At 47.9% G+C, this 20,343-nt stretch overlaps 1 protein-coding gene across 1 annotated transcript in view; it reads right to left on the bottom strand.

The window, feature by feature from the left end:
• Positions 1-6,560: 6,560 nt before the first annotated feature.
• The window catches only part of DAP (death associated protein), a 54,477-nt gene continuing 40,694 nt past the window's right edge, over positions 6,561-20,343 (bottom strand). Inside the window, exons 3-4 of the mRNA XM_080933660.1 lie at positions 8,929-8,971; positions 6,561-7,725 (exon numbers count right to left, since the gene is read on the bottom strand). Coding sequence (XP_080789786.1) covers positions 7,612-7,725; positions 8,929-8,971 — 157 coding nt within the window. The 3' untranslated portion in view covers positions 6,561-7,611. The remainder of the gene's footprint in view (positions 7,726-8,928; positions 8,972-20,343) is intronic.

The following is a 20,343-nucleotide window of genomic DNA, read 5'->3' as shown; positions in this document are numbered from 1 at the left end:
TTAACTGAGAGGAGAAAGACACTGCAAGTCATTCAAAGTGGGTTCCTTATTACACGTTATGGACATGCGACTGTCTAGGTTTGCCTTGTCTCTGACTGTTGTTCCTGATTTGCAAGCCTCTTACTGTTGAGGTTCTGAGGGGAAGCACGTCTCAGGCCGAGGGCTTCCTGCACTGGACACTGGTCAGGTCAGGGCACTGGGGGCAGCATCGGGTTGGGGAATAACGCTGGGGAGAGGGAAGCAGGCTTTGGCAGTTTGTGCTGTCCAGTGCTCAGACCTGTCTTCACAGCCATGTGGCTTCACCCAGCCGCAGCTGAAAGCCGGGCAAATGGACGACAGCTCATTGCAGGAGCTGTCAAGGAGCCATGGTCCTGTGGTCATCATCAGGCTGTGTGGGGTTAACTGAGTTCATCCCACCAGGTTTCTCCTCCTGGAGGGGGGGAGGAGGAGGCTTACCAAACACAAAAGAAAGTAAGAGAACTCAGAAGAAAGGCACAACCTCTCCAGGGTATATCACTGCTGGGGGAGAGAGTCTTAGAGCTACCTGCAGGCTGTGCAGGGGGCTCCCGAGATGCAGCATTTGTGAGTGGTACCCATGCTGAGGTTGGCTTTCAATGATGCAGCTACCTGGAAGGGGGCCCTCACCCATGCTCTTGTAAGGAAGCCCAATAAAGTCATAGTTCATCACCAAGCCAGGCTTGGATGATGGAGTCTGGTCAACAGTGTCCTATCAGTGGTGGATGGGCGTTCATTCAGACATCTCCAGGAACTCTAACCAGTTAAATGAAGGTGTGTTGAGGACAGTGATTTGTAGGGACTGTGCTAAAAGACAGGGACACTGGGCAAGACCAAGGTCCCTTCTACCCGAAGGCACTTTACCTACTCACGTTTCTTTCCCAGCAGCCAGTTCTATAAGCGAGACACCTGTTTCTCTTCTTTGTCTACATGCGCTTTCACAAAGAGTCCTGATAGCTCTGAGGTTAATCAGCTCGAATACTCACTGTTCGCTGTGGAAAAACGGGCTGCAACCCGCAGGAAAGAGGTTTCTAGACCTTTCTTAGAGGAAATTTAAATAGCTGAGCCAAAAGCCCGCAAGCTTGTCCTGCCTGCCCTCTGCGAGTTGGCTGGGGAAGCCACCAGGGGACGTTTATCTCTGTTCTCCTTTGTATGAGCTTCGGAGGAAACAACCGTTACACTGTAGCTCTGCCGCACGCTCTCCCTGAAGGAAGAGATTTGCTCTATCTAACGCATCCAGGAGCGAGTCTGCATCACGGCAATTTGCTCCGCAGGGCTTCAGGGACGGGGAGCTCAAGAGTGAGGGCTATGGCTGCGGCTTCCACCAAACGTGCCTTCAGCGCAGCAACGTGGATTATGCGCTTTCGAGATTCCAGACTAATGGGAAATTGCCTTTGAGTGTTTAGTTACATGTTTATAAGCCAGAGGCAGGCTCATACGCTTTTAATAGTCTTCCCGCTGCAGACCTTTTGAGTGGGGACACTCTTTGCATGAGGGGATGTCTGTCCATCTATGTCCTGGCCTCTACCCACCAGATGCTACCAACTAGAGAGGTCTTCTAGGTCAGGGAGGTCTCCCGGAGTCAGAGAGGTATCACAGAGTCAGGGAGGTCTCCCAGAGTCAGAGAGGTCTCCCAGGTCAGAGAGGTCTATCACAGACCAGCCCTGGGCTCCCACTGTCATACCAGCTCTTCCCAGGTCTGCATCTGGCCACTCCACACAGTCTTCATAGCCTCATGAGCCAAGTCTTCTAAAAAGGTTTGTCTACTGAGCAACATGGTTCATACTTGCATTTTTTAAATATTTAATTTTAATTTTATTTTTAGATGGGCTTTCTACACATGGCCCTGGCTGTCCTGAAACCATGTTCACTAACTAGGTTGGCCTCAAACCCGCAGAGGTCCGCCTGCCCCTGTCTCTCGAGTGCTGGGATTAAAGCTGTATCACAGTTACTTGTGGTCCCAGCGCTAAGAGAGACACAGGCAGGAAGATGGCCAACATGGTCTAGCCCACCGACTCCGCCATCACCCGCCACAACAGAAGGAAGTGGAAGTAGGAGAGGCAGTAGTTGGAAAGGCGTGGTTTGGACCAGAGTGACAGGAGAGGGAAGGCGTGGTTTGGACCAGAGTGACAGGAGAGGGAAGGCGTGGTTTGGACAAGAGTGACAGGAGAGGTAAAGTAAATCTGGTCGAGACACATCTTGTTTCTAGAACTGGGAAGAAACTCCAGAAGCCACGTTGCAGGGCTGAGAGCTGGCTTAGCAGTCAAGAGGGCTTGCTTCACAAAACTGAGGACCCAAGCACGCCCACACATGTGCATCTCTCCCTTGCTGTATAGATCAGAAAGAGGTGGCTTGCTGGCTGCCTGCCTTGCTCAGCGAGAGACCTCGTCTCCAGAGAATAGGGCAGAGAATGAGAAAACATTGCTGCCTTTCTCTGGCCTCTGCCTGTGCTCTGGGGCATAGTTCTCCACCAGGTATCCACAGACTGCATACACACACACACACACACACACACACACACACACAAATAAAAAATAAAACGCAATGTACACGGATATGAAACTGTAAAAAGCATTAGAGCAAACAGGTTTCTATGAATGTACTTCTGCATGCACATCTGCAGACACTTACCTGCCACTTCAAACAGCTGTTTGTTCTGAGAAAGGAGCGGTGACACAATATTGCCATTCTCAAACCCCGTGGGTGCTTACACAGTCCCTAGGTGATGTCATCTCAGGGAAATCCCCAGCAATAGAGACACCGGGAGGCCCACTATTGGCTACAATGTTATGAGCTGTGACTGTGCCGTCACGCCCTTTGGCTCTGGTTCTCTGGGGACCCTAGGTCCAGGGCACAGTTAGTTCGGTGAACACAGAAATTCCGAGTGCTCAACACTCTGCTGCTGCTTCCTGGTTCCTCAGGAGCACACGGCTGTGGACGCCCCTCTGCAGCCTTGAGAAAGGCATAGCTTTTTTGGTTTGGCTTGTGTTTTGATCCTGCAGAGACCAGCAGGATGCCCTGTCTTGGGGGGAAAATTTTACTTTTGAGTTTGTAAAAAGTAACGTTTAACCACCACAGCTGCTGGGAAGCCAGGGACCAGCAGAAGACCAGGGGCTGTGCAGGCAGATGTTCAGGAAATATTAATTAATCACAAACCTGCTGGGTTGGCAAGTATCTGCCCACTCCCCCCACCTAGTTCCAGGTTGCACTAGGCCAGGATATGCCCTCTGTTTGGCTGATGGCCATTCCACGATCCACCAAGAGCTACAAAAAGCCTAGTTTCTGCTCCCGGCTGCACTCGAAGGCTCACCTGGCTTCCACACTTGCTCATATCGAGGAGTGAGGAATGGGTGTGCAGGGTAACAATATGTATCTTCCAGGCAGCTGCTAAGCTTGTGGTGGCAGCTCTGTTCCTGAGCACACCCCAGGGTTGTTCCCCTTCTCTTCCCCCACCTCCTCTTGGAATTGGGTAACTGGACAGAATTCACAGTATCTCCGATCTTGTTTTATAAACAATGTCATCAGAGAACCCACTGTCTTAGTGTGTACAATGCTTATCAGGGAACTTCTGGGAGGTTCTGCAAAGTTCCTAGTTCCCTGGGTTATGATGATAAAACTGAAGCTTAGAGAAGAGAAGCAAGCTGCCCAAGGTCTTCTGGAAAGCAAGCAGACAAGGAAGAGCTTAAATTGGGGCCTACTCGGAGCCCTGGGGTCTGCTATCCCAGACACTAGGAGCTCAGGAGAACCTATAAAGTGGATGGGTGTTGATTTACCGAGAACAAATCCAGGACTCATTTGAAGTTGGCATTTGTCCTCCTTGGACAGGAGGAGGCAATGCCAGCTTTCTTCTCTGCTCTAGGCTTCCTGGGTTATTTATAGAAGCCCATTAGCCCAGGATCACCTGCTTAGCGTCCCGGTCCTGTTCCGTCTGTCTCATCTGCCATGTGTGTATTCTGGCATGCCTCTCCACCCTGCCCACCAGCATCTCTGCAGTCACATCTGCACCGTTCCCAGGGGAGTGTCCCCTCCCCTCTCCTTCGCCAATCCCTAGCCTTTGATAGCGCTCCCACACTGATAGACCCCAGGCTGCTTCTGGCCTTGGCGTCTCTCCCAGGCTTCATTTCAACCTGTCAACTCTCTAATCAGAAGCCCTGCCTGAGGCCATGCAAGGCGTAGTCTCTTCTCCCACCCCAGTTCTTTCTCCATTCACACTCACGTCCGCACCACCATCCCCAACATCTCGGCTACATGTTGAAGGCAGGGCAACAGCGTGGCCGCTGCCTCCCCACTATGACCAGACAGGCAGCAGTCCCTCCTTCCATATGGCCAGAGGCTCGAAGCTCTGTGGAGAAGACGGTTCTGGAGTCAAACAACGTGGACATGAGCCTCAGTCCTGCCGTCACCCGACAGTAACTTTTAAAGAAACTATCTTTATTGAGAAGTGATTTCCATCATACACATCCACCCACCTAAAGTACAAAACCTGAGTTCTTTACTCAAGCTGTGTATAGACCACCCCCTCGGATCATTTTAGAGTATCTCCACACCCTCAAAAGAAACCTGTGCTGTCACTTTTCTTTAAAAACATTTATTTAAATTTATGTGTGTTTGTGTGTGTGCAAGCATGTACGCAGGTGTTCAGGGAGGCAAGACGGGGAATGGGATCTGCGGTTGGCGGCCCTGAGCTGCCTGACTTGTATGCGGGGAACTGAACTTGTGTCCTCATTGAGATCAGCAAACAGTCAGCTGAGCTGTCTCCATGGCTCCCCGCTGTGACCTTCCTAGTCCCTTCTGCCACAGCCTCACCTAACAGCCCCTCCTCTGGACTTCCGTTCTGGGTTGCACAGGAATGGCCGTATGTGCCGTGTGATGTTTTGTGACCGGTGTAGTGTTTTCGGGGCTCGTCTGTGTTGTAGTGTATCATATGCCATTCCTTTTTTATTATTGTGTTAGATTCCATTATGCGGATATACCGAAATCTATTCTTCAGTAGGCATTTGAGCCAGCTCTGCCTTTCGTATAATGCTGCCGTAAAGATCACGTGCAAGCTTTGTGGAGGCGTGCCCTGGTTTCTGTTGGGCTGGGAGCACCATGCTGAATCGCTCGGGGAACTGCACAGAGCTGCATGAGAACAGTGCTCGCCACACGCCCTTGTCTGCTCCTGTAGCCATCGGTCGTGCAGTACTTCACGTGGGGCCGAAATTCCATTGCTTTGATGACTAAAGACATAGACATCACTCTACATTCTTTTCCTTTAAAAAAAAAAAATCTTTTTTTTTTTTTTTTTTTTTTTGACAAGCTCTCACTTTACAGTGCAAGATGATCTTCACCTCATGGTCCCCTTTTCTCAGCCCCTCAGGTGCTGTGGTTATAGGCATGTGCCACCATGCCCAGCAAGGACATGTAACTTTTTATGTGCTTACTGGCCAATGGTGTGTCTAATCAGAGAACTCTTTGCTAACGAGATACTGAACTCTGACTACTGAGATTTGTCTTCCCTCACACTAGAACATGCCCACTCATAGGTCACAGACTTGTGACTGAGCCATGAGTAGTGTACGCCACTGCACCCAGGCCAGAGAGCTCAGAGTAGGGCCCCAGAATTCCTGTCCCCCTTTTCTTCTCTGCCTGTCAGTGCTGGGTCTGGTTAGGACCCTACAGCAGGTCCCGGGCTCAGGAGTTTGGAATGGTGGCTTCTGGCTTCTGCCTGAGGTGACATCCTGGGCTAAACACTGCCTCTCCTGACACCCTAAAAAGGAAAACAATACTCAAGGCCCCGCTCTCATGATCTGTAGATGTGACTTCAATTGCAAATAAGGCCTTTGCAGATGTGACTGGGGAAGACTGTACTGGACTTGAGGGGACACTGTCACCATTTGAATGGGAAATGTTTCCTCCAGGAACATGTCCCCCAGCTTGCGGTGTTGTTTGGGTGGTGTGTTATGATGCCCACTGACCACATTTAGTTACGGAGAACAGCTCTCTGCCCCTGGATGCAAAGCGAAGATCTACACTGCTGTCTTCATGAATCAGGATGCACAGATACCCGCCATGGCCTCCATGGGGGACAAACTAGCTGGGGAACAGGAACATCTGCCGTGCAAGGTGGCCACCGGCTCATGGTTCTCCTTTCTTCCTTCTCAAGTCCTCCCTGACTCTGATGCAGCTGCGGAGGGAAAGACTTCAGCTGCCTTCATGCTGGGGCTTGCCCCTTAGAGGTTGGGTTGACTTTCCTGTCTTGGAAGATCTGAAATAGGTAAATGTCTTGCGTATCAGAAGCTGTTCAGCATCACCCCTATGCTCAGTAATATTTCTAGGTCTGCCCCCGAGAAACCTTCCCAGCACAGGGCCAGCTGCGGCACCCAAGCGGACTGGTCAATCAGCTACATTCAGCTTCTCCATCTCCTGACGGATCCAGAGGCAAACACGCTCCTGTTACCAGGTGTCCAACAGCTCAACCAACTCTGAGAACATCCATCACACGTGCCTGTTCATACTTCCACCGAAACTGCCCTGGGAAGCAGTAAGAAGAAATCTCTGAGCCATAAGAGAGACACCGAGGCAGAATGCAGGAGCTTTATTATATAATCGACATATCCTCAACGTCAAAGATTAAGAAATCCATTCAGGCTAACACGCCACCTTCAGTGACCCAGAGTCCAGACACACAACAGAGCTAGCAGAATACACAGGGTGGTCCCTCAGCCTGCTGAACTAAATGGGATTGTGGGCGCTTCAGGATGAATGCAGCACAACTTGGGAAGGCTTGCACGGGAGACCTGCCTGGTGTTGCTGGCTTTAGGGTCTCTTCCTAGATTTGGTTCCATATGGCCTATTGAAGCTGTGGCCTGCAATCCTGGGTCTCCACACCATTTCAGTAATTACAAAGGAAGAGACTGACAACACAGTCTGGGGGCTGTGTTCTGCTCCCTTGAGTCCACTGTGGGGGTACTAAACTGCTCATAAGGAGGACCCCATTCCTCCTTTAGCCACATGGTGCAGGCCTAGTTAAGTAGTCCCAGAAAGGCTGGTGGCATACACGGTGCTCACAAAGCTGGAGCCACGGTAGGTCACTGGGACAGCCCGGAGCACCTTCCCAGAGCAGCACCCCAGAAGGCTCTGCATCTGGCTAAAGGAGCTCTTTGACTTTTCTGAAAAGCAGGGATCTGCAGCCATGGACTGGGGACAGGAAGTGAGCATGGCTGTTACAGAGCACACCACAGTGCTTTGGTTTTTCTTCTCCAAACTTTATCCAATCTCTCCAAAGTGGCCTCTTCCTCTTAGGACTTCAAGTGACTGCTATAGTGTGAAAAACCTTCCTTTCACTCAGGACTTGCCACATTCCGCTAACGGCACTTCTGGGGTTTCAGTGACCCTTTAGTGACACCCGACTAGGACTCTTAGAAACAAAGTTTGGTGTTTGAGCCTCTTCTAGTTTTAAAGATGGGGATCTGACACAGCTGAGGCCCACTTTGCTTTGTCTTAGATCTCTAACTTTAGTAAGCTCTGTGGAAAGTGTGGGAGTTGTTTCTGCCAGGGAAGCATCCTGCAGGCGGCGTGGCTGCTGCTGCTGCGGTGCCGGGGTCTGGGTGCCGGTCACTTGCGAGGCTGTTGGATATGCTGTGTTCTTGGGGAAACGTGTTTGTCCATGGAGGCATGTGGCTTCTGGTGGGCTACCTGAGCAGCCGCTGGGGGGAAGTCTTTGTCGCCCTGGGGGGTGGGGAGAGACAGCAATATACCACCTGGTTAACAGTAACTGGATGGACTAGAGAAAGTCCTTCAAACCCAGGTCCACCGGTTTCCTGCAGGGGTCAGGGGTGAGTTGCCTTTGGAGTAGTGAACTACCACTGTGTCCAGCAAGGCCCTGCAGGCCATTAGACCTGGGAGCAGACAGTGGCATGAACTGAACGTCACGGACAGTGAGGATCTGTGCAGGCTTTGCCCTAGAAGACCCAGCTTCCACATGGCTTCTCTGCACCGACCTGGGGGTGGGCAGGCTGTCCCTGCTAGGTCTGTTTTTGTGCCATCTGACTTGGAAGCAACACAGACCAAATCTAGAGTCTCAGAGTGGGATTTGCCAGCACAGCTGTGAGGATGCCTGTGTACTTGTGAGGAAGAAAAGCTCAGGTCAGGATGGGACCAGGAGACTGAGTCAGACACAACCTGTGGGGGCCGAGGGCTGGGCTATGTTCCAAGGAGGGTTCAGTTGGCTTCTTAGGCCAGCAATGAATTTTGATCTGGCCAAGGGCAGATCATGTAAGCAAGGAGTGAGAATATTCAATGAAGGTATTTAATATTCTTGTGTGCAGCAAACCTGCCATGGTCTGGCCCTATGTCTAAATGGCTGTGACAATTGTTACCCAATGCTGTCCCCAGTAATGCTGTTTTCCTCAGACAGTGGAACTTAGACCTTGATAGAAAAGTAATCCTCAGAGGTACACAGTGTACCTTTGTGTGCAGAAAACATGAACATAGGCCAAGGGCCAGCAAACAAAAGCAGCCAGACGGGACACAGATGCGCATGTCTGGCTGCATCATACTAAAACTTTACTCAGAGATACACAACTTCTTTTTACTTAGGTCTCCTGTGTCACACCCTGTATTGATGTTGGGGAAACGTTTGCAGGCCAGGCCACCTAAGGCCCAGAGCCATAGCGTGTGAGGTCCGGGTGATTCTGCAGCGTGAACGGAGGTGCTCAGCTGTGGGAGTCACAAGTTCCTACTCACTGACACACTCCTGGAAGGAAGCGTGTCACTGAAGGTCACCAGCTCCAGACAAGATGGGTGGCAGCTGTGCTTAGAAGAAGGCAAAGGCAAGAAGAGACTGCACAGGAGTTCATGCGCCCACTCTGGGAGCAAGCCAGGCGCAGGGACCTCAACCCCATCCCCTCCGCCCACTGCCCATGCACTTACCCGGGCAATAACACCAGAGATGAACACTGTCGGTTTAGGCGGGCTGGAAAACAGAGAGGGGAAATGAGGATTTAGTGAGTGACTCACACAAGGGGGAGAGGAGCAAAGTGGTCGCAGAGGAGAACAGTGGTGGCTTCTGCCACACAAGGGACTGACTTCAGCCCTCTGTTACTCCGTCAACAACCAGGCTGGGAGGGAACTGCTGGGCTCGGGGCACTTCTGCGGTGAGTCCAGGAGCAATGAAGGTGGGAAGAGATTGCATCAAGCAGCAGGTTTGTTTGCTGCTGAGAGTGAGAGTTTGTGAGACTGGAACAGGGGCTTCCCTGAAGCAAGGTCAGAAGCAGCTTCCCACAGGGTATTCCTTCACAGGGTCCCCCGGACAGCCATGGCTTCTGGAAATTTCCAACTGGAGAGACTCAGATGTGATGCCAACTACTAGCTCTGCTGTCCCCCTGTCCCCAAGTATCATAAAGGCAAAAGTCCTTAAGACGCCACTGCCACTTAAAACATAAAATATAATGATAATAATAATAACAATAACAATAACAATAACAACAACAATAATAATAATAACAACAACAATAACAACAACAATAATAATGATGTGTATGGGTATGTTCCTGTATGTACCAGGTGACCAGAAGAGGGTGTCAGACTCTGAGACTGAAGGTACAGTGAGAGCCACAATATTAGTTGCTGGGCATCAAACGTAGGTCCTCTGGAAGAGAAGCCAGTGTTCTTAACTGTTGAGCCATCTCTTCTGCCTCACAACTTTAAAACTAAATGTGTGTGTGTGTGTGTGTGTGTGTGTGCTCTCTCTCTCTCTCTCTCTCTCTCTCTCTCTCTCTCTCTGTGTGTGCTTTTGTGTGTATTTGTAGGTCGGAGGTCAAACTCAGGTGGGTACAGTGGACTGGTGTCTCTGAGACAGGGCTCCTCTCTAGTCTGGAACTTGATGATGAGGCCGGTCAAGGTGGCCAGTGAAGCCCAGGGATCCACCTATCTACAGTGCCCCAGCATAATGTGGTTTTTAAACTTTGTCGTCAGCACATGTTAAGTATAGGTTTTCTTTGTGTTATCATCAGTTCTTAGCATCTTACTTCATATATAGCTCCTTGTCAGCAGTACCGAGGGTAGAATATAGCATCCAAGTAACACGTGTTTGCGGAGGGAAAGAGACGAGTCCAAACACGCCCAGCTGAGTAATCCCACCTCACCAGTGCAATGGGTCTCTTTCCCATCTTCCTATGGGTCTGTTCACACTCTTTTCTTATTATTTTTTTCTTAAAACTAGTCATGCTTAAAAAGTAGAATCTGCTATCTGAGCTGAGAGTTTGCTGAGCTTATCTCTACATTTGAGATCCTGTTATGTTGCACTGAGAATATGCTGAGCATATCTCTACATATGAAGTCCTGTAATGTGCACTGAGAATATGCTGAGCATATCTCTACATATGAAGTCCTGTAATATGCACTGAGAATATGCTGAGCATATCTCTACATATGGGATCCTGTTATGTGCACTGATTATTTGGAGAGATGCATGGTGCAGTTTAGAAACACCAGGATGAGTTGGGGGTAGAATGTGAGGACAGTGAACTCTTGTCCCCTGAAAGAACCACACTTGTGTTAGAGATTCCGAGTCCAAATGATTCTGGGCTCTCTAATCATTTTAAAAACCATTCATTGTATCCCCCTGCACCTGTTTTAACATCCCTTTGACTATTAGATAAGACCCTTGGAATGTGTTAAATAAGTAAGACCATTAGCTTCTACCAACTCTGAAGCCAAGAATGTCCTCAGACAATGTCTGAAACCTGCAGCAGAAATGTTTTGCTGTGACCTCCCTGCCTTATTTAACTGATAGGTCCATTGTCTCAAGTGTGCTTGGTGTGTGTAGAGGCCAGAGGACAGACAACCTTGGGTGTCACTGCTAAAGCACTGACCACTCTTTGTCTGTCTGTCTTTCTGTCTGTCTGTCTGTGGCAGGGCCTCTTGCTGGCTTAGAATTTGTTAAGCAGGCTCAGTGAGCTGGCCAGTCAGTCCATGGAACCTGCGTGTATCTACCTATCTATCTCAGCACTGGGATCACAAGTGTGGATCACAAGTGTGGATCACGAGTGTGCTCTACCACATCTCACTTCTGTACTGGGTTCCGGGACTCAGGCCCTCATGGTGGAAGGCAAAGGCTTTACAACTGGCCTCTTTCCCCACTCCAGTGCACCGACATAGGACTTTCTTTTGTTCTTGTAGCTGCTTCCGTACTATTGGAAGCAGTCTGATCTCATGTTGCTGGACCTTATTCCCTTCTGTTTGTCTGGGGGAGAAATGATTTCTTCTTCCATTTGAAGCAGGAACTGTGCTCTGTTTGTGTGTTTGTGGGAGACACTCGGAGGAAGACCGGGGACAGGAGGTAAGGACAAGGCCACAGCCCCAAAGGACTGGGGCTAAAAGGAGGCCCTGGGGACATGGCCATGCTTAAGGCCGGGTCTGGCAGGCAGCGGTTGAGGAAGTATCCCAGGAGCATCAGCTGATCAATTGCTCTGCTACTTGTCTGTGTTGAAGGGAACCACAGTTGGGTTTTGTGTGGGTGTAGGTGAAGGGCTTGGTTTTTAGGAAGTGTACTTCTGCTTACGTCCTGGAGACTTCAGTAAAAAGCACCTGAAACTCCTTAAGTGATTTCTGTTGCTCCATGTGCTGAAGGAACTTCTTACCAAACAACTCAGCAACATCCTGGGATCACTTTGCTGGGTGCTTGTGGAGGAGCGAACTGGGCTGGGGTTTATCTATTACATGTTCATTTAAGTACAGAGAAGAGTCAGTCTGCTAAGCCCAAACCCCCTCATGTGGTGAAGGGCTGCAGAGGTGCAGTCTCAGAATTTGCTGGTTACTTCAGGCACGAGCTGCAGGAAGGACACTAAGCCCATCATCCTACATGCAGCAAGCATTGAGGAGTCTACAGGGGAGCAGCTGATGTCCGGAAGCCACGGTGTGAAACAAATCAGAGAGGAAATAGGGACCGTCACGAGCCTAACCCCTTCCAGCATCCCAAGAAACCAACCGCCCTACTCCCAAGAGCCTCTGCTCCTATGACCCATTCCGATATCTAGGCTTTGTTTAAACAGTGCAAAGGCATCCTTGCTGTGTCTTATGACTTTACTGTGCTCTGGAGAACTCATAGCCCTGGAAAGCTGACCAAACTGCCTCTGCCTGTACGAGTCTGGTTCCTCTGTCCAGCCCAAGAGCCCACAGGATAAGGGAGGGCAGACAGAGCGGACTGTGCTCGGATGCCCTGGGGTTTTTAGGGTCCATTTGCTTCAACTGCTGACCCTGCCCATGGGGGCTGCTGGCTGTGTCTGGGGGCCGTAGACTGGACTCCAGCATTTTTCAGTCACTTGGAAAGGAATATGAAATGGTCATCACTTTGGATGCCCTTTAAAACTCCCAGGAACAAGCTGAAGTAGGAGCAGTGATAATTAATTCCACGTCATGGTTCCCTAAGGTGCAGCTGTGAACTCAAGTCCAACTGCTGCAATCTTTCTTGCTTTTGATTTACTTTCTAATGTGAGTCAAGGCACCTCAGGCAAGAGCATAGCAAACTCAGCCCCTGCAGGAGAACTGCACAAGAAAGTCATCCTGGCAGTGAGTCTAGAAAGAATTTGAGTATGTGGCCGAGCTCATCCCTCAGCCCTACCAGAGTCCTAGAAACAGGAAGCCTAAAACTCCCCAGTCCAAATCTGTATACACACACATACACACACACACAGACACACATATACATAGACATACAGATACAGACACACAGACACAAACACACACACACAAAGACATACTCACACAGAGTTGAGAAGCAGATAAGCTAAAACAGTTAAAATGGCTTGAAACTCTGAAATACTTTGTAACAGCTGCCACCCAAGTCTCCTGGAAACCAGGTTACTAAGGGACCTCCCATCAGCACCTGCTCCTGGGCATCAAGGTCGTACCGAAAGGAAGCCTTGGGTACCTTACATCTACCTTCCTCCACTGTTTCCACCCCAGCCTGGCAGGTGGGCACTTGCAGAGTCGAGCATGAGGGGTAGGCAGGGCTTTGTGACTGACAGGAGGCGTGAGGACCAGGATAGGAGGAAACATGATCTCTCCCCTCTTTTCCATCACAGGGAGGCCGGGGTGGGGGGCACAATAGTCACAGGTTCTGAGGACCCATAGGAGGCCCAAGGACAACATTGTCCTTGATGGCTGAATCCTATAAACTCGTCTGCCACTGGACAAGTTACTGCCCTATCTCAAGATACTCACAGGGACAGTGTCCTGTACAATGTAGCTCCTTAGGTGGGGGGAGGGCGCTTGTGGACACTGTATGTGAAACTGACTAGAGGCAGGAAGAGGGAACAGAGGACAACATTCCCAACAGTCTTGGTCTCAGTGGGGTACAGATAGCACAGAGACGCCATGAGAAAGAATTTGAGAGGGAGTAAACATTGCAAACTGGAGAGGGAAATATTAAATTTTTATATTGGATTAACATTAAATATTAAAAATTAGTAAACACTAAAAACATGAAGTAAAAAGTTCAAATATTATCTTTTCAAATACATTTTGACCATCTTATTTTTTTTAAAAGATTTATGTATTTTATGTGTATGAGTACACTGTAGCTGTCTTCAGACACACCAGAAGAGGGCATCAGATTCTATTACAGATGGTTGCTGGGAATTGAACTCAGGACCTGTGGAAGAGCAGTCAGTGTTCTTAACCACTGAGCCACCTCTCCAGCCTGACCATACATCTTAAAGTGTGCATTCTCGTTAGAGACTGTGGCACTCTGCAGTGAGGCTGAAGCAGACGTGTTGGAATCTGCAGTTCAGAGGCAGTCAGGGTCACATGGTACATCCCAGGCTACCCTGTCTCAAAAACAAAACACAACACACTCTTGGACCTTTGGTCCACATCCCACGCCCACTACCACCAGGGTCTCTAGAAGCCACTAGGCTCTGGGTGCACAGCAATCCTGCCACAGTGACTGAGGAGACATCTGTGGCCACACTGACCCTCTCTGGCCATGTAACCACAGCAGGACTTCAGGTGTCCAGATGGGGATGGACCTCTGATTCGGCCAAGTGGTTGGTGAGACCCAAGGTCTGAAGTCCCAGTCAACAGAATTCAGAATGGGGTGCATGGGACTTCCACTGTGAGCAAGAAGTTCAGCTGCTGCTGACCTAGCAGCTGGGACAGTACCCAGCCACAGTCCCAACAACGAGCATCCTGATTACCTTGGGGATAAAGGATGGCCATTCCTAGGACCTCGGATACATCTGATGCTAATATGAAAGAAATTACCAAGGCAAGCGTTGTGGCACACACCTGAAATGCCAGCATCTGGGAGATGGAGGAAAGAGGTCAAGGGCCGCCTGGAAACCTGAAACTGCCTAAAAAACCCTAAACTTAAAACAAAACAAAACCAAAATTGAATGAATGAATGAATGAATGACAGATAAAGAAAGGTACCATATAAGTAGGGGAATCCCCCAAGCCCAGCATGTCTGCAGTAGAGATTTCCGCTTTAAGACGCACATAAGTGTTCAGAGACCTGCTGTCTTGTAGGTTTTCTGGGAGAGGTAGGAGAGGCTAGGTGGGCTTGCTCTTCAGCAAAGTCCTTCTAAAAGCAGAGTCTAGACATTCTAAGGTGGCTTGAAACAGTTGAGAGGTTAACAAAATCTACCCTTTGTATCCCCCCCCTTTTGTATAGAATAGAGTTTATTCAGGTCATGGGGGGAGTTAAGAGGGCAGTAGAAGCAGAGAGAGAGAGAGAAGAGAGGAGCAGAGAAGTAGAGGAGTAGAGGAAGGCCATGAGCACGTGGGAAGGGGAAAGGAGAAGGGAACGGGGAGGGGCGGGGCGGGGGAGCACCAGAGAGCAAGACAGCAAGAGAACAAGAGCTCCTTTGTCCATTTTTGCAGCACCCAGTTTAGTGAGGGACAGAGCAGCCACCATGTTCTGTCAGCATGTTCATTTCCCAGAGGCCCTGTCTCCTTCAGAGAGTAGGAGTACGCCTCTACCAACACTGCCTGGTGGTGCCTCCTATGGCACAGGGCTCTTCCTAGGCAGGGTCTGTCAACTGCCTGCTTCTATCAAGCTCAGGAAAAGACCTCCCACGCTCACTGCCCTTTCTGAGGACCATCAACCACACCTTCAATTAGTGAGTGATTGTCTCATGCATTAATAAAGTAATTCCGAACACTTGTAGACGGGATAACGTAAGGAAAAGTTCTTGACTGAGGGGCTCTGCAGTGTGGTACAGAACTCAAGTTGAGAATGCTGAGGCTCTGTGCTTTGATCACCCTAAGTCCGAGGTTCTACAGCCACAAGAAGTACTTTGGGGTGTCCTTTCCCCAGAGGGAAGTCCTGATAGATACTGTTTGGAAGGCTCACCATTGTTTTCTGTCGGGAAACAAATGTCACTTCTGCCCTTCCTTGGCCTGGAACTCTCCACTCTTTAAAATCACTTAGACATTTTAGAATGTCACAATAATGAAGGCACAGCATATCCAAACTTATGAGATACAATGAAAGCAGTGCTAAGAGGAAAACTCATGGCGCTGAGCGCCTCCAAAAAGTAACTGGAGAGAGCATACACTAGCAGCTTGACAGCACACCTGAAAGCTCTAGAACAAAAAAGAAGCAGATTCACCCAAGAGGAGTAGATGGCAGGAAAGAATTAAACTCAGAGCTGAAATCAAGCAAATAAGAAACAAAAAGATCTACACAAAGAATCAACAAAACCAAGAGCTGGTTCTTTGAGAAAATCAACAAGACCGATAAACCCTTAGCCAGACTAACTAGAGGGCACAGAGAGAGTATCCAAATTAAAAAAATCAGAAATGAAAGGGGAGACATAACAACAGAAACTGAGGAAATTCAAGAAATCATCAGATCCTACTTAAAAAAAAAAAAACTATACTCAACAAAACTGTAAAATCTAGAGGAAATGAACAGACAGATACCAGTTACCAAAGTTAAATCATGATCAGATAAACCATCTAAACAGCCCCATATCCCCTAAAGAAATAGAAGCAGTCATCAAAAAGCCTCCCAAACAACAAAAGCCCAGGACCAGATGGGTTTAGTGCAGAATTCTATCAGTCCTGCATAGAAGATATAATACCAATACTCTCCAAACTATTCCACAAAATAGAAACAGAGGGAATACTACTCAACTCATTCTTCAAAGCCACAATTATGCTCATTCCTAAACCACACAAAGACTCAACAAAGAAAGTAAACTTTAGACCAATTTTCCTCATGAACATTGATGCAAAAATACTCAATAAATGGTGAGAAACTTGAAGCAATCCCACTAAAATTAGAAACTAGACAAGGCTGTCCACTCTCTCCCTACCTATTCAATATAGTACTGGAAGTACTATCCAGAGAAATCAGACAGCAAAAAGAGGTCAAAGGGATACAAATAGGAAAGGAAGAAGTAAAAAACCATCACTATTTGCAGATGACATGATGGTATATTTAAGTTACTCCAAAAATTCCACCAGGGAACTTTTATATCTGATAAACCACTTCATCAAAGTGGCTGGACATAAAATTAACTTGAAAAGGCTGAGAAAGAAATTAGAGAATCGCCACCCTTCACAACAGTGGCAAAGAATATAAAGCACCTTGGGGTGACCCTAACCAAGCAGGTGAAGGATCTTTATGACAAGAACTTCAAGTCTCTGAAGAATGAAATTCAAGAAGACCTCAGAAGGTGGAAAGATCTCCCATGCTCATGGATTGGAAGGATTAACATAGTAAAAATGGTCATCTTGCCTAAAGCAATCTACAGATTCAATGCAATCCCCATCAAAATTCCAACTCAATTCTTCAGAGTTAAAAAGAGCAATTTGCAAATTTATTTGCAATAATAAAAAAGCCTAGGATAACAAAAAATATTCTCAACAATAAAAACACTTCTGGGGGGAATCACCATCCCTGACCTCGAGGTACATTACAGGTCAATTGTGATAAAAACTGCATGGTATTGGTACAGAGACAGGCAGGTAGATCGATGGAACAAAATTGTAGATCCAGAAATGAACTCTCACACATATGGTCACTTGATCTTTGACAAAGGAGCTAAAAACATTCAATGGAAAAAGGGCAGCCTCTTCAACAAATGGTGCTGGTTCAATTGGATGTCAGCATGTAGAAGAATGCAAATTGATCCTTTCTTATCTCCTTGTACAAAGCTCAAGTCCAAGTGGATCAAAGACCTTCACATAAAACAAGGTACACTGAACCTAAAAGGACAGAAAGTGGGGAAGAGAGCTTAGAACACATAGGCACAGGGGAAATTTTCCTGAACAGAACAGCAATGGCCTCTGCTCTAAGATCAAGAATCGACAAATGGGACCTCATGAAATTGCAAAGCTTCTATAAGGTAAAGGACACTGTCAAAAGGACAAAACTGCAACCAACAGATTGGGAAAAGATCTTTACCAATCCTACATCTGATAGAGGGCTAATATCCAATATATACAAAGAACTCAAGAAGTTAAGACTCTAGAAAATCAAATAATCCTACTAAAAAATGGGGAACAAAGCTAAACAAAGAATTCTCAGCTGAGGAACATCAGATGGCTGAGAAGCACCTAAAGAAATGTTCAACATCCATGGTTATCAGGAAAATACAAATCAAAATAATCCTAAGATTGCATCTCACACCAGTTAGAATGGCTAAGATCAAAAACTCAGGTGACAGCAGATGCTGGTGAGGATGTGAAGAAAGAGGAACACTTCTGCACTGTTGGTATGATTGTAAACTGGTACAACCACTCTGAAACTCAGTCTGGCAGTTCCTCAGAAAATTGGACAGAGTACTACCTAAGGATGCAGCTATACCACTCCTGGGCATATAACCAAAAGAAGCTCCAACATATAACAAAGACCCATGCTCCACCATGTTCATAGCAGTCTTATTTATAATAGCTAGAATCTGGAAAGAACCCAGATGTCCTTCAATAGAAGAATGGATACAGAAATTGTGGTACATATACACAATGGAGTACTTACTACTCAGCTATTAAAAACAATGAAATTCCTAGGCAAATGGATGGAACTTGAAGCTATCATCCTGAGTGAGGTAACTCAGTCACAAAAGAACACTCATGGTATGGTCTCACTGATAAGCGTATACTAGCCCAAAATCTTAGAATACCCAAGAAACAATTCACAGACCTTATGAAGCTCAAAGAGAAGGAAGGCCAGAAGGTGAATACCTCAGTCCTTCTTAGAAGAGAGAACAAAACACTCAAGGGAGGAAATAAAGGGACAAATAGGAGAGCAGGGATTGGAGAAAAGATCATCCAAAGACTGTCTCACCTGGGGATCCATCCCATATGCAGCCACTAAACCCAAGCACTATTGCTGATGCCAAGAAGTGCTTACTGGCAGGAACCTGATATGGATGCCTCCTCAGAGGCTGTGCCAGAGCCATGCTGATACAGAGGAGGATGCTTGCAGCTAATCACTGGACTGAACATGAGGATCCCAATGAAGGAGCTAGAAAAAGGACTGAAGGTGCTGAAAGGGTAACCAAACCCACCACAGCTCCAGGGACTAAAACACCAACCAATGAGTTCGCATGGAGAAACCCATGGCCCCAGTTGAATATGCAGAAGAGGATGGCATTGTTTGGCATCAATGGGAGGAGAGAGCTTTGATCCAGTGAAAAGGACTTTTTACCCCCAGTGTAGGGGAATGCTGAGGTGCTGAGGTGGGAGAGGGTGGCTGGGAGAGGGAGCACCTTCATGGAGGCAATGGTAGGGGAGGGGGGAATGTATTGGGGGAAGAGGATAACATCTGAAATGTAAATGCAGAGAACATCCAATAAAAAATAAAAAGATTTCAAGGAACTGCGGGCCAGGAGGAAATAGTTCCCATTAGAGCTGGGAGTGCTTCCTAGCTGCTGCTCGCTGCTTCTTTGTCCCATCTGGGACAAAGCTCAGTATCCTGCACTCCAGACCACATCAAACTCTCAACAGGGTCAACTGAGCCACAGGTTCGTCTTCCGTTATTCCCCACACTCTCTTGTTGGACACCACATGTTCTGCCATTACACGGTACCCACAGAAGGCAGGATAAAACACCCACAATGCTCAGGGGCTCAGTGATCTTCTGTTATGCAGACATAAGGAAGGCTTACATCACATACTCCTAACTCCCCTGAATCCTAGGATAGCAATTTGTGAAATCAGTTTCAATATTTTACTCAATTATATGCAGAATGCTACTATCCCAATGTGTCATGGACATTAAAATTTACTATCGACTTGATGTGATTTTTGCATGTTTATAAGATTTCATAAACTCCCTTGTCAGTAATAACCTCTCTGAGAGGCTAAAGTGACAAGCTCTTTCCACCTATTGGGCCTGACAGGATTCTGATGGTGATTGTCCTAACTTCCTGTACTATGGAGTAGGGTACACAGTGCCCAGAGATGCTGTTTGGCTGGTACAGATTTCTCCCAGGTGACAGATCTAGGAACCACACCTACAGGACATCCTGTTCTAGGCTGCTCACCCCTGGGCACTGTGGCCATTTTATCTTGCCTGACAAATTCGTTTTTTCTTTTACGCTCTTTCCCTCATCTTCGTTTCACCCAGGTGTAAGGTTTTCCCCAGAGCTTCACCAGGTGCTTGTAATACCCACAGGAACCCGTGTTTCCAGATTACGCTCCCCTAAGCTGCAGAGGGCAGGTGAGCCTGGGCAGATAGCCATGAAAGTAGCAACAACTAAGTACATTCCTAAGGCCCTGACAGCTTGTTCTCCGGGAGCTCTGTATTCAATGCCGTGCCCAGCCTGGGTTTCTAGCTAGTAATGTGAGGTCCTTTAACGCTGGGGGACTGCCACACTGCGTTTAAAGCTGCTGAGCCCTTTGTCATCCAAAATAGAATTCTGTGTGGTGTGGGGTTCAGCATCCCGGGACACTCAGCTTGTTCTTCCCAAGTATCCTGTCAGGACGTGGGTAGGAGACTCACCATGCCAAAACACCTGTCCACATGCGTGTCTGCACATACATGTACACGTCAGAGAGTGGGAAGCAAGGAGAGCTGAAAATGATAACGAAGGCATTCTGGAGTTTCAGTAACAGAGCCATTTCCATGTGGTGGCTTCTGACCAGAGTTCAAGATGTTGAAGCTATTTTCTGCAAATGCCATTCTCCTAAGCCCAAGCAGCAGGATCCAAACTGCCTTCAGGCTGCCCAGCAGGTAAGTGCTGGGGGCCAGACTCAGATCCAACATTGCACAGGGCCTATGACCACCTCATAAGCTCCACACTTTGAGGTATCATCTTTTATATCTGACATAAAAATGCAGCCTTTTAAGTTAGTAATTTAAATGCAATGCAAAAGTCCCCTATTTGACAG

This window comes from Micromys minutus (genome assembly GCF_963924665.1).
Source record: "Micromys minutus genome assembly, chromosome: 20".
Classification (NCBI taxonomy): Eukaryota; Metazoa; Chordata; class Mammalia; order Rodentia; family Muridae; genus Micromys; species Micromys minutus.
The sequence above is the reverse complement of the archived record's forward strand: the minus strand, read 5'-3'. Positions and strand labels throughout refer to the sequence as shown.